We start from the raw sequence: 15,118 nt of genomic DNA on the forward strand, positions 1-15,118 counted from the left end.
AAGAAGAGGGTTGTGGTCATGTGATCACGTGGCCATTTGTGGGGTCTTGACATGACATTGTGGCAGAAGGACCATAGACTGAGGAATAGAATGGGACTTAGGAATCTATATAATTCACAATATCAATTTGGCAAAGTCAGCTTGTCAGTCATTCGTAGCAATAACATACAAAGCTAGTAAAATGCTATTTCAAGATGCATGAATGGAGCTTATTGTAGGTGTAACTTTAAAAAAAAGCTAGAATAAATTGGCAGGTGGTCAATTGAATTAGTAGCAAGGCTGAAAGTTGAATGGTAAGAAAAAGGGTGATTTGTAATATGCCTCAAAACACAATTATTTAGGCCATTACCGTTTCACCATCACGATTCCTAAGTCCGTTACTTTATACAGTCTATGACGAAGGCCAATGCATGAGATCGAGTGACATTCGTACACATCAGCATGACCTGTTAGTCGACTCAAATCCAATAGACAATGAATCTTTCTCACCAACGTCTTCAAGCCACAGGTTCTCTCTTTCTCATAACCGACTCGTATTCATAGCAAAATATTGTAAGTAGTAATTTGTGTTGCAACCGTATTCTAAGCATCCTTTGCAAACCATGTTTTCTCATAAAAAAGACAAAGCACATTTTTAACTGTAGGCATTTTTACAAATTTGATGCTGCCTTTCTTAAAATTCTTATATTGTCTATACATTATATTACAATATTCACAACTTTTGTGGTGTCTACCCATTGGGTAGGATATGTGCATAATATATTCAAGTTATGTACAGCACCTTACAAACAAACATAAAGAGAGACAGACTACTGAAAAAAGCACCGTTGGAAGTGAGGCACAACGAAGGTGGGAGCTTTGAGTGCAAGTGGGTTCCTATATCTGCTCCACACGTGGACAAATTGTCGGTCGGGAGGGCATCAGGGGCAACTAGGGCCTCTGTCCAACGCATAGAAAAGAATAGAAGGGTATACAAGCTAATATAATCAAAATGTAAGTTAAGATTCAAATAGCGTCTTTAAGAGCAGGTTAAGAAAAGTGTGACGCTACTGAACTTTTGTTTGTGTGGAACAGACGCGTGCAGCCTCTGCAGCAATCCCAAGCAACAGTTTGGCCCCAGTGTGGTCTGCTCAAACATGAACATTAGGCACCTTATTTACTCACATAGTAACATGCAAACCTCCTTGTAGAAAACATAAAATTCATCTTTATATCCTCCATTTACAAGCTATGACTGTACAGACAGGATAAGCCGAGGGAAATGACCGAGAAGGAGAAAAGGTCAAGCGGGCCAGGACGCTGCGGTCGAAACTTACTAAGACGGGTCGAAGAATGTGAAATGTTGCAAAGTATGAATATTAGTCTCAATACATCGGAGCGTTTGACCTCAGCTAGTTGGTTTGGGGTTTTATAGAAGAATGTTTATGGCAAATCGGGAGTAAGATGATAGTTCTGTAGGGAAAGCAAAGGAAGCATGAGAGCTTTAGCAGTAGCAACAATAGTAGCGATAGCAGCAACAGCATTAGCAGCGATGTAGTAACAAACATAGAAGCACATAAAACTGTACGGCCAGGGATGAGGCACACATTCAAATGCACTGATGATCCCCGTGACAGCGACACAAACAGGTTCTCCTTGTCAAAAGAGAACGAGCGGGAAATCATTTTTGACTGACAAATAATGAGAAAAGAATAAAAATGTAAAATAATAAACACATTTTGCGTGAATGAGGCCATGACCCAGTAAATTAATATGCCCTATCCATATTAAGTGATCGATTTGCTTCCAAGAATTCTTGTTTAGTCTCCAGTCCTGTTGGATATGCAATAGATGAGAAGTTGGTGTAGTCTATAAAGCAGAAATTTAAAATACACATGGAAATTAAGGTTGGCAAAAGCTTTAGATGAACTGATACAAATTAATACTACTAGATACTCAGTACTGAAAAACAGGACAAAATTGGATCTTTCCTGAATATTTGAGAATAATCTTGATTTCTATCAGACCACAAGGAAATATTAAAGAATCAATTCATATTTTGTGTATATTATTATTTTTAAATCATGTTGGTATTGAAATCAGTTTCAAGACTTTTGCTTAGTATTTAAATGAAGTACATATTACTGTGCAAAATGTAAAAGAAAATATATAGAAGGCCACATTTTTGTTTGAAGGTTAGAGGGATGCATGGGTCTAAAGGCAAATCACTAAACATTAAGAGGCAGTTTAAGTTGTGGTGGGAAAATGGGAACAGAGAGATGCACTGGGTCTTGGCGTAGGCATTGTGACTTAAGGGCAAAACATATAGTTTGATGATTTTGGACAGGACCGCCATGGCATAGGCTTTTGTCTTAACATCAAGGCCAGATATGCATTTCAGTTTCCTTCATGCATCTGTGCGGCCTTTCAAACACAGGTCCAATTGTAAAAAGTAGGTTTACGTGTAAATATAAATGTCCTCGAGTCTTTACCACTCAGAGAAGCTGATAATAGCGCACGGACGGACACAGATGGTTCTCCAGTAGTCGAGCAGGAGAGTTAAGTGCCTTTCTGTGTCGCTAAAACGGCTGTACTCACCAACACAGACAACAAGATTAAAAAACAAAAAACTGCCAAATCAGTCTCCAGTCACTGTACTCTTAAAGGGCTTAGCGGGCTCACACATGCACAGGTTTACGGGGCACTGCTAAGAGGCGAGAGCGAGGTGAAAGTGCAAAGACGATAAGATGGACAGACAGAGACAGAGCAGCGGAGAAGGCAACAATGAGCAGAGAAGGCTTGTTGTTTTCTGGTTTTTTTCCCCCTCAAAAAATTCTTAGAAAAAAGGACCCTCCCATAGCCCTTGACTTCAACCACAAGACATTTTTTTAATAAACCTGATCGCTGCGCTGGCGAATGCAGACAGGAAACGGAACTTTTTTTGACGTTTTTGTTGTGGCTTTAGAGACGCGAAGCTTCTAGCTCTGCTTTTTTGTGGTGTTTTTTTTTTCTTTTCTGTGGTGTTTTGCAAGGGGTGCAGTGTTGGCAAAATGCACTGTGCAGATGAGGGATGCAGGGTTTTTAAGAAGCTCGGAAATGGAAACTTGCTCAAACTGGTGACTGGACGAACCCTTGATTAGTTTGAACTTGTTGAGAATGGAAAGAACTTGACAATGGCCAAGAGGCAACCATCGAACTCTAATCAACAATGCCAAAATGTAAAGTTTCTATTTGATATTTTTTCATGCTTGCTTTGCAGAAAAATATTCTGTTAAAAGTTTGGCTGGTTTGTAGGGATGTCACGATTCAATTTTACTGTAACGATTGTGAGAATAAACATCACGATTTTAATGATTATTTGCGATTATCATGGCCAAAACAACTTCAAAATCCTCAATTTCGTGATTAATTTGACACAAAATAACTTTTTTCAGGTAAGGGTGAGCGGAAAGGACTTAATTTTAATTGAACTAAAAACAAAAAACCTAATTTAGTCCCATCCCAATTTTTTTTTATAAAAAATCTTCTAAAAATTTCAAATTATCAAACTTTATTTTTTATAACTATATTGTGAGCTAAATAATTACGATAATCGATTAACCATAACATCCCTACTGGTTTGCATCTAGACAATGTTAAATCAAATGTCATTAACATTTTTACTGACATTGACTTTTTCAGTTGATTTTTTTAATTGGCAAATTGAATTTAGAAAAACAAGTATAAAATGCACGGTCCGCCCAGTCGCCCTGTTGGAGGCAGGTCTCCAGTGAAGTGTACATACGTGAAGGAATATTCTCTTACTAAGTCTTACTGTGCCTGTGGAGTTTGCAGACAAGGATCATAGGCCGGTTAGTAATAATACTTTAGTTTTTTTTTGTTTTGTTTTTGCTCCCAACTGTTTAAATATAAAGTTTGGAGCCAGAGTTCAGTCAGTCCATTCATTCATGAAAAAGGACCAAAAAGAAAGAAAAAGAAAAACTACAAAGACATTTTCATCACAGAGCAACGTTTCCCTCTTCTCTTTTACAACAAAAAGATAGTGCAACTTTAAGATAACGTTTTCTTGTTTGTGTTGAATGTTGAAGTTCCCCCGTTTATTTTGCTTCCTCATGAACCTTGGCACTAAGATTTGGGGTTTGGAGTCAGTTGTTTTAGTTGTGATCTCTAGAAGAAGTAGTCCTTGATTCTCGCTTTGTGCACAGATCCCGGTCCAAAAGGAAACTAAAACAAAATGACAATAAAGTGACCCTCCTCAGTTCTGGTGACAGGAGGATGTTAAGAGGAAAGCATTTCATTCTGTGCTGCAGTTTGTGGTGTGAGGGAAAAGCCTCTCCACGCAGTGCATACGTCCAGCCCAGCGCTTTGAACTCCAACAGAGGAAACACCAGTCTCTGTTCCCTGCTGTCTTTTGTTACCTTGTAGCTAATATTTATTTGTGCATGGGAGTGTGGACAGAGGACATGAGAGAGACAAGTGCTGTGTGCCAAAAAACACCCCCACTCACCATACAAAGAACAGTACATTTGAAAGAAGTTATTATAGCCATTTAATGTCAGGGCCGACAGCTGTGGAATGCTTAATGCTAATATTTAAGCTCAACAATGAAACATGTGGCATTATGAGATTGTTAGCCAAAAACACTAAAAGCCACATTTTACATTTGTTTGAAACAGATGCAAATGTGCATGTTTTGCAGTTAATTGTCTAATATCGAAGCTATTAAAACACAGCACAATAGCGCTGGCACTGTAAGTTCCTTTTCCTGTATGAGTACTGCTGTATGAGAGCAGGGGTGATGTTGGACAAAGCAGAGACAGAACAGAGGACAGAGTTCAGTCCGGGCCTCAGGCTCCTCAGACCAGGTCCTCTGGTCGGCCTTCCTTGGCCTTGGCAGGTACTATTGTGCTTTCTGATTGGCTCTGCTGCTGGATCGTCCTGCTGCCCGGCCCCCCCACCCTCTGGTTATTGCTGTGCTGGTGAAGAAAGAACGCAGCTCCGGGGTAGTGCCCCATCACCTCGCTGTAGGCCGGCGGAGGGCCCTCCATGCGCCCATGGGTGCTGGAGTTGACCGCGCTGATGCCCGAGTTACTGCTGGGCGGTCTAGGTCCCCCTGCCCCGCCGACCCCACCGCCCAAAACCCCGCCCCCTCCCATGTCAATCAAGTCACTGTCGTAGATGGTTCGGTTGGGTGGCGCCCGCACCGATTCGCGGTTCAGCTCCATCTGCTGCTCAGGGTCTCGCAGCTGTAAGGTGCACGGGCCCTGGTACGGCGGGGGCTCCTCTCCGTCCGACAGGGAAATGGTTGGGGGCAGGTCGATCTGGTGCTGCAGGTACGGGTATGTGGGCTGGAAGCGGCTGAAGCGGTCACGTTGCATGAACGAGGGCGCCGTGAAGCGGTCTCGATGAGCCTGAGGGGCGTACAGCACCTGGAGAACACACAGGGTCAGAGGTCAGACTGAGCAAACATGTTTATAAGTTTGTACATAGATTGTAGTATTAACTCTATGTTGGATGATTAGGTGATTGTGACTTGAATAGGTTTAAGGCTAAAACAACGGTCTGAAGCTACCATGAGTCTTGTTGTAGTATTAAATCTTTCCTAAATACAGAACATATCTAATGAAGGTGAAGTGAATTTGACATCATGGCATTTTGATTCAGGCCACATTCAAACTGAGGCAGGAGCGTGACTTGCGATTTGGTCATTCCTCCACCACATCTCTTCATCCTGTATCTTTTGTAGCACATCTTCACCACGATTAGCTCTTCAGGCTGTGACAGCATGATCCATTTCGCACATTTTTGGTCCCTTTCGACACATTTTGTTCAGTGGCAGCAAGTCGTTATCGCAAGGAACCCATTTCAATTAGTGCAATGTGGCTCTAATGGCCTGCCCTCACTGATGAACAGCCAGACGAGATGGAGAGAGGGAGAAAGAGAGCAGCAAAAGAAAAAGGGAATAGATAAAGTGCATAAGAAGGTGGTGCAACTATAATAAACCACAAAACAATACTATATTAATCTTCTGCCGCTAATATCACTCCTGTTGCAACTATCATTAGCAAATGTTGATAAAGTAGAAGTTAGGAAGGCAGGAAAAAAAACTCAATGAGACAGGTGGATGGATAGATGTGAAGGAGGAGTGGAGGTGTGTGCCTGCACAGCGCACTGGAGCAGGGCAGCTCTCAGACGGCTGTCTAGACAGTGTCAGGGGAGGTACAGCTGATTAATGACGCACCAACCCCCCCTCTGCCACACACACTGACACGTTTCAGTATCTTTATAGGGACTGTAATGAATTCAGCCATGATTTGATCCTCGGCTCTGTGACGGGAGCATTTCAACATCATTTACCGCTGTGGGGACTAAAGCCTGGACTTAAAGTCATAGGTTAAATCTTACTAGGCGTTTGCAACTGTCAGTTTCAGTAAATAAAGGAGGAGGAAAGAGACAAACCCACAACATTTATAACATGGAGAAGGAAATGAGGACTGAGCATGTGATATTTTTTTATGCTGAACATGCGGTATTCAGTCGCAATTCAACCGAAATAGCAATTTGAGTTGGAGAAATTATCAATGGCTTATGCTCGTCTTATACTGCATAAAAAAACAGCTAATCTTGTAGTCTAGATCTGTACAAACATGTGATTCTTTTATTAGTTTGTCAGTTCATAGGCCTATTATAGTCTCTTTGTCAATTATTAAAAATGTGACCTTTGAACAGAATCCTATTATTTAAACAAAACTCATCATGCAGACATGTTTATAATAAATCAGATTTCAATGCATTTTATAGTCATATGTTCTGCAGAGGGAAGTTTACACAGAAACTTCAAAATATATGGCAAATCACAAGCATAATTCTGTAAAGAGATCAAAAACGCACAAAGGAACACTGAACTATAGAAGTGATCTAGCCTCCGTGTCCCCCACAGTCTCCTCCAGTCGTCCACCCTCCAGCTCCTCCGGCTCCTTCCTCTCCCCATGAGCCCATCTCCTTGTGCTCTCTCCCTCCCACTGCAGGTCTCCGGGGGCGCTGCGGCGTTGACACTGCTTTTACCTCTCTCCCTTCTTGTGCTTTCATCCTCCTTCCTCTCTACCTGTCTCCCATTTGGCCTCTTTTAGCTCCGTTTACATAGAAGAAGACATCTAGAACCCGACGCTGTCTGTGCGGCTGCCAGGGCTCGCCGTCTGAAAGCAGATTTGGTGCATCTGCGTAGGCAAAAGGGCAGCAAAACAAGCAGCATTAATTGGCTTGGGTAAAAGTTCACACAGCACGCTCCCTGCCAAACTTTTTTTTTATTATTACCTTAACAGACTATTGTGTTTTGTCCTGCTTTCCCGAATGCCCCTTCTTGTTTTTCCAAAGCGCACACTCGTTCATAAGATTTGCCATCTGCTGCCGCTGCCATTGTCCAAGTTTTGCTGTCATTTCTCATTGTTGGTAACTTGGGTGAGTCTACGGCACTCTAGGGAACATAACCAGACTGTTGGTTTACTATATAGTGCCAGCCAGTCGCCAAACCTTCCCTACATGGTTGAATTGTCGTCATTATTGGCTGAACAGGAGAGTGCACATTTGCAGTCCTCAAACTTCATCATTTTTAAACAAATCTTTATTGACAATTCAGCTGACATTTGTGCATTTTAGGGATTGACCAAAATTAACAAAACTAATGCCTCAATACTGATATATACAGATGATATCATGTGTTTTTATGATAATAGCTCTGGTTTAGTTCTGTTTTAGTCTTGCTTTTCAAGTCAACAGAAAAGCGGTAAAATGTGTTTTCAAACAAATTAGTTGAGATTAAAGTATCCAACAAAAGTGAAATTATTGTAAAATGACCTCACCATCACTTTATAATCCTTTGAAAGATTACAACTTGCTGAATTTACACAAGATACTCGTTATTCACATTTTGCATATCTTAAAAAAAACATTCACAGTATTATCCATATTTTTATATATATATATATTGCCCACCTCTAATGAATTTTTCAAGCATACTTTTTGACTACACAGTGCCATTCCGACAAAACCAGCCCTACATGGTTAAACATCTGATATGAAGCAACCTAACAAGCTTTTTACACATATTTCTTGGCTGCTTTTGGTTCGAGCACATTCGCCTTTGGAAAGTTGCCACATTTGTGATTTGGTGCCAGCCAGCCGTACCCATTCCGTCTTCCATAACTCAATTTCTGTCGCGATCAAATATTTACAAGCTTATGAATACAAATGTTACGATCTTTGAGCGTTGGACTGTGCAATTGAAACCGCATAGCAATTATGAAAGATAATGCACAAGGCACTAAGCTGTAGACAAAGAACACAAAGAACCCATTTACTTCCTACATTCGTACAATTCTCTTCCTCTCCACTGAATTTCAAATAGCCAGTAAAACTTATCGATGATTTTTAAGAGTTGTCTTGTCGCAGCACATTGAGTAAAATACCACCTCCCGCCTTTTGTGATGGTGCTCCGAGTTCATTTAGTTTATGGCACCAAACAGGAAAAAGGAAACTCTCTTAAAATACAAATGGCCTGGAGCGAAATGTGTAATAACGAGTCGAGAGATGGAGGAAACATCTCCAGTGGGTTGAAAAAAACATTGCACTTATGAGACTTGTTTTGGGGAGGAAGCAGTACATTAAAGTAGTATCTCTCCTGCAGCTAAAACACTAGATGGATAATAGTGAAGTTTTAGTTTATTGCACAAAGTTACAGTCTCCATTTTATATTTCACTCAAACCATGTCATACAAACCAATAGGGCTGAAGTCGAAGAGACATTTTGTTGGTTGACTAAAGGGGACACTGGTATAAAACTAAAAAGTATCAGTATCTTTATGAGCTGAGCATGTATCTGACCAAAACTGCACTCCCAGGACTTCAACTGCAGGAGAGTGAAAGCAGTAAGTTACACTGTTATTATGTAAAAGGAAAATTCACAATTCACTTTCCAGCTATCTCAGGCCATTCTTTCTCTTTTCTGCTGTCACCCCCATACATATCCTTTTACATATCCTTAAAAAAAAACAAATTTTGGTCAACAAAAACATCATCAACCAATTATTAGACTAAACTGAAGTTTGTCAGCCCTAGGAAGTACCGTAATATCTCTCTTGCAGACACTATTTTGCATTTTTTTAATTTATTTTAACAAAACATATTACATTTTTGAGGACTTAATTGACTGACTTAATAAAACTGAAATAAAAATCACACCGTTTTGGTAGGCAGCATCATGAATTTAGTAATACATAAATGAATAAATCAAAATATTTTGTAAAGTCAAAATGACAAAGAAAGGCAAAATATCTCAAATCAAATTTACAGACAAATTAAAAAAGTCAAGTCAACCAATGGAATTCAGCCTTCATTCTTGCTTTCATAATAGAAATAAAATGTTTTTAAACCTTCTTTATGCCTGACTTACTATTTTGACAATGTCCTTTTTGAAAAGTAAACCTTTTATATGCATCACACATTGGATCATTTTGAATTTCAAACTGAGTGACAATCCTGCTCGACAGTCGTGCTCATATCAGCGCGGGTCTTACCTCTGAAGCTCCTTGTCGAGAGCCGCTGTCAGAAGGCCACAGACACCCATCCTGCAAACAAAAGACGCATGAAATCAAATGCACGCACTTTTAACAAGGATTTACTTGCCAAAATCATGTAACGATAAGTTCACGTTTGATCTTTCACGGCCGGCCATGTTCACAAATACGATAAGCTACAGTTTTTTGATGCCGACCAAGCGATCAGTAATCTTGGACAGTTAAGTGTGTATCTTCTGCCGAAATTAATGTGGCAACCCAGTGCTGCTTTCTCCTGGCTTTGATGTCTGCGAGTCTGGGATGCCGTTTTGATGTGCGAGACCAAAAAGCGTCTGTTAAAAAAGAAGAAGAAGAACTTTCTTCCTTTGCAGAATAAAAAGGGGAAACAACTTAATGAGCAGAAAATAAGATAAAAAAACACACACAAATCTGAAATCGTGCCATGTATTCGTACTCGAAAGGAGACACAACAAAGGAAAAAAACAGCCATCAAAATACAGTAATTGCCTGCTTCCTTTTTTCTAAATTTGACTTTGGGAACTTTCAAAAGACGCCATAGTCAACAACATTTAGCTGCAAAACATGGCACAAAGAAACATGAAAAAAGAGGAAAACACTGGAATAGTGTCTTTGTATGGATCTGTTAGGAGCAAAAGGGCAACTGCTGCTGTTTTACCGCAGTCGCTTTGTAGCTTTCTGACGCGGCACATGCAACGTACATTTACTGATTTATTTATTTATTTGGGCATTGTGCGGCCGCCTTGCCTTCCAATCAAAGCTGAAATTATGCAAAGAGCAGCAGCGCAGATGAAAAGGAGATGAAAAGGAGGTGAAAAAGAGGTTAGCGGCTGCATAATTTCAACTAGAGCAAATATCTTCCAGGGATCAACATCTCGACTTGTTCCACGGTCTTTGTATGAACACGTTTAACCACTGCAAATCCTAATGAACTTCAAATTCTACAACGAAATGCGGATAAAGAAAGTGTATTTTTCCAGAAAACATTGTTCGTAAATGTGTAGTACAATTTTGTCCTAGGATTGCCGCATCTGTCTGGACTGTGTTGGTGAATTAAACATCAAGGGCCTGTGTTTGCCATTGAAGAAACGGTGCATACTGCAGCCTCTCCGAATCTGGGACATGAGGGGACGAGATAAAGGTTTTCATTTAACCCAGCGGCAATGGGACAGGCTGAAGAGGTGCTATGTTTGTCCTGCCTCGGAAATAAAGCAAGATCACAATGGCTGCTCCAGGACAGGCAGTACGAACAGATGACGAGGGGACAAGCAGTTTCCATTTGATGCAGGAAGTGAGGCGCTGCCAGACTCCATATACAGACGACAATAAGAGTGTTTTTGTGTGACCAACAAGAAAAGAATTAAGGGAAGTTTATCAGAAATAGTTGCACTAGTGAAAAGTACAAAGTGTCCTATACAAGATTTGTATACTAGTTTAAATGGTTATTCTGTAAAAATCATCTTTCACTAGCTTTTAACCATGGTAACGGTGTTCCCTCAGAGATAACTTGCTCAAGTGCTTTAAACATGCTTAAGTAATTCTGTATTGTTCTGCATTCGAGGCTTGAGAGCTCTGAAAAGATCTGTTTTAACCTACTTCCTATCTCGATAAGTCAAAAGATTCAATTCAAGATTCAATCTCCAGGTCATACTTACAACATTTTACAACGGTTCCTATGGTACAATCTCACTATGAGAAGGCGGGGCTTATCAGTATGAAAAAAGAAGTCAATGAACTTCTAAGAGCAAGTTTTAACACTAAAAGCTTTGATCTAGTTTTATCTGGGACAATTAGTTTAGCGATAGCTTAATCTAGGGAGGCGTCAATGAGTGAGTCGTCGTAAAAGAGCCATACGCTCAGCACAGACGTGTGCAGAGGCGGATAGCGCGCTCACGTCTAGGTCTAACATGGGAACAGATCTAAAAGTGAGGTGCCCATCCCGGAGACACCTGCCACACTGGAAATGTCAAATACATATGGGAAAGAGTGTCTGGAGTGTCTGCCAGTGTGGTCCAATAGATTTGGGTTTCCATCTGGTGGATCACTAAGCGCGGACAAAATGTATGATTCATGTCAGCAAAATGGTTAAATTGAAATTGAAATAATAGAAATGAAGGTTTTGTGATGTCTGTCATGTCTTTGTAATTTTAATGTATCTTTTTTCCTGTTGTGTGAAACACTTTGAATTGCTTTGTGTACGAATTGTGCTCTACAAATAAACTAATTATTAAACCATTTTAGATCAATATTTTTGTTTACACAAATATCAAATGATAACAATTATCTACGCATCTTATAGTCTAATACTAAATATCAAGAAAAATGTATAACATGTCCTCTATAACTCCTCTTTTCAGTGTTTGTGTTTATTTTAAACCTCTTCTTAGTTTTAGCCCATGATTTTTCTGGATAAGAGAACATTCTTTCTGTCCTCCAACACTACAAATGTACACATAATTGACTGTATGGATATTTTATGTAAAACGGTCAACCCACCTGACATTACCTACAACTAAGTCCGTAGACAACTGAAAAGTCAGGGAAACTGAACATTTTGTCTTACAATGTGGGCTAAGAAGAGTTAAAATAAAAGATTAAGATTGACGTACTGTGTCATGCCAGCCATTAGTGGGTGGCATTATATAAAACTTTAATTGTTACATCACATTTAGTATTTTGCACACATTCATACGCCGATGTACACGGAGGATTGTGAGTGGGTGACTTGCCCAAGGACACAATGGAGGAATGAACTAGTGAGCGCTGATTTCTAGTCAGCAAAGCAACATTTTGCATTTGAGTTTGAAAAGATTGTGATTGTTACACAAATTGGTCGGATGATCTCAGCAGATTAGGACCACCCGTTTTCAAATGCCTTTTCTATAAAGTGTCGGAGTGTTAGTGCCAGGTACCTGCTGCAGTGCGTGGTCGTGCCGCCGCCCCTGGCTCTGTCGGCTGATGAAGGACCAGGTGGACAGTTTGTAGTGGTTCAGCAGACAGATGATGACCACCACCATCACCGTCATCACCACGATAATGATGACGATCTGAACAAACTCCAGTTCAGCTGAAACACACAGAGAAAGAACAACAATTTAGTGTTAGGAAGAAACATCACAAGAATAAAGGCGGATTGATTCGTTATGGTTTCTTCAGTTCTTCGAGGTTAAAGCTTGTGGATGATGTCTATAGACTGGGGCTAGAATTAAACAATTCCCCTTGCAGTAACCTTGTGCGCCTCCGTTTGCGGTGTGGCCCATAATAATGCATGGAAATTGAGGTTGTAATTTTGACTGGGTCTCAGGTCCTTCCCCCGGAGACCTGAAGGCATATTGTTCACAAGCTCCATACTGTATTTAGTGTTGTCTGATTAAGTGTAAATCTAAAATGGCATAACATAACATGGCCAGAACCCGTGACCAGAATACTACATCATTGCCACAGCAACATCAAGCACTCTAGTGATATTATACAAAACTGGAGATTCTTATTGGTCCTTAGGGTTAATCTCGTATTCACTTGTTTAGTTTATGTAAGAAAACAATCTTGAGAAATGGATGTGGATTTAAATGGTTTATGTAAAAAATAAAACATGAAAAATACACCAAAATACAGTTAAATTACTGGGCATGTGCATGAAACCTCATTAAAAGTATAAAATGTGGTTACAGTACAGCCCCACTATATACTAACAATAGAGTTTCAGCCAATAGAGTGACAGCCATGACACAAACACAAAATCAACTACTGCTTTCAAATCACAACTTGAATTGTTTGACTTTTTCTTTAATGTATCTTTGAAGAATACAATTTAACACGCATAAGCGGTTTCTTCAAGGGGAACTATTCCATGTGTGGGGTGGCTATTGTCTACTTGGAGGAAAAAAACTAGGAAGTACTGAACATATCAGTGTTGTAGTGTTAAATTACAGAACCAACAATTTGACTAATAATCTGTTTAAGTATCACTGGATGGAGATTATGCTAAAATGCTCTGAAGCTGCTTTGAAAGATTAAAAACTCAGTGACGACAACTAACACACCATTGTACTGTATCATTGAACTACATTTCTAGCTTATCAGTTTTATTTGATCTTGTTATGACAATCCTTGACCAGCAGGGGGTAGCACAGACCAAACGTCACCCCTGTGCTTGTACCAGAGCCCATAGCTGTGTCCAAGTCTGGTTTGGAGAGAGCAGAAATGTCCAAATCCTTTTAAAAAGATGAGTTGTTGTCTGCAGGGACAGTGGTGTCTTTGTAAAGCTGCTGAATGCAGTCTGTGTCTCTGTCCCACTCAGACCAGGACTGTCCCGGGACAAGGATGGATCTGGGACGAGAGGGCGGCGAGAGGAGACACAATGTGCACTGTACTGTCCTGTCTGACCCCGTCTAATGTGCATTTGTCATGTGTCTGTCTAATAAAGTGAATTAGAAATATAATTTTATAACACGGTTAGTTTTGAGAGTTTCGGGTGATAAAGTTGTACAGCTTTTCTTCATGTTTTTGTATATAACACAAAAGAACATCACAGAAACACACCACAAAGAGAGAAAATGTGACATTGTTGTTTCTATTTTTTGAATGTCGATTGTAATTTCGGTCTAGTCATTTATTGTTGGCTCTGTTTGTGTCATCTGTTTAAAAAGTATGTTATATTCAGTGTTTTTGACCTCAAACTATTTCAATACTGTATCTGATCTTGAGAGACGTTTTAAATTCAAATGCACAGAACCATATTTGCACGTCAGAGCAGCTTTAACTCTTGTATTTCCACTCTCCTCAGTCTGACTCTTTGAACTCTGGATGTCCACGCCCTCTCTCCTCTCCTCTTTTCTCGCCCACTGTCATTCCCTCATCCTTTCGCTCGCTCTGTCTTGCTTTGCTTCTGTCAGAGCGTCTTTTGTTGTTGCAGTTGGTCTGTTGAAGCTGCAGTCTTGACCTTGTCTGGTCTGGCACTGGTGGTGACCTCTGCCTCTGAAGCGCTTGCAGGACACTGACTCATCTCTGGCTGAGAGAGTGCGTGTGCGTGTGACTGTAAACGTGTGCGCTCATACCGCTCCAGTCTTAAGTGCACAACCACAATCCAGAGTCATCTACAGTATTTCAGCCGGTTTACTGAGGTATAAGTAGGAAGCGGCATCTTCACCTGTCCAGAACTCCTGCTAAATCACTCCATGCTTTCCATTTGCTGTGGTTGTGAGACAAGTTATAAGACAAGTCTTTATAATCTTCTAAAGAATTAGTGAATTCATAAAAAAGCTGTAAACTATGACACTATCAACTAAATTACGATTTTGAAGGACAATCTCAAACTCATGCACATTGGGGCCGGTGACGAGAAGAAAAAGAAACAACAACCTTTTTTATTGTTAATGTAAATACCAGAGCTACTGGTATATAAACATGTACTATTAAACTGATGCTCTCAATTTCCCTCTTTAAAATGGACAGTGCGAGTCGCAAGCGCGGATGAATTCAGAGCGATGTACACAGAAGGATATCTTTTGTAAAACCATTTCGTAGTAGTTTGGATCTTCCAACATGTA

The 15,118-nt window shown here is 40.2% G+C and overlaps 1 protein-coding gene across 3 annotated transcripts in view; it reads right to left on the reverse strand.

The window, feature by feature from the left end:
- Nucleotides 1–3,674: 3,674 nt before the first annotated feature.
- Nucleotides 3,675–15,118, reverse strand: part of LOC140374329 (low-density lipoprotein receptor class A domain-containing protein 4-like) — a 319,179-nt gene continuing 307,735 nt past the window's right edge. For 2 of the 3 annotated variants that reach the window (XM_072461193.1, XM_072461191.1), the window contains exons 5-7: nucleotides 12,482–12,636; nucleotides 9,552–9,602; nucleotides 3,675–5,408 (exon numbers count right to left, since the gene is read on the reverse strand). In XM_072461193.1, coding sequence (XP_072317294.1) covers nucleotides 4,836–5,408; nucleotides 9,552–9,602; nucleotides 12,482–12,636 — 779 coding nt within the window. In that variant the 3' untranslated portion in view covers nucleotides 3,675–4,835. The remainder of the gene's footprint in view (nucleotides 5,409–9,551; nucleotides 9,603–12,481; nucleotides 12,637–15,118) is intronic. The other variant, XM_072461194.1, reaches the window with a different exon arrangement.

The sequence above is a fragment of the Eucyclogobius newberryi genome, unplaced genomic scaffold, assembly GCF_026437365.1.
Source record: "Eucyclogobius newberryi isolate DKJ021-1_F unplaced genomic scaffold, fEucNew1.0.hap1 SCAF_3, whole genome shotgun sequence".
Classification (NCBI taxonomy): domain Eukaryota; kingdom Metazoa; phylum Chordata; class Actinopteri; order Gobiiformes; family Gobiidae; genus Eucyclogobius; species Eucyclogobius newberryi.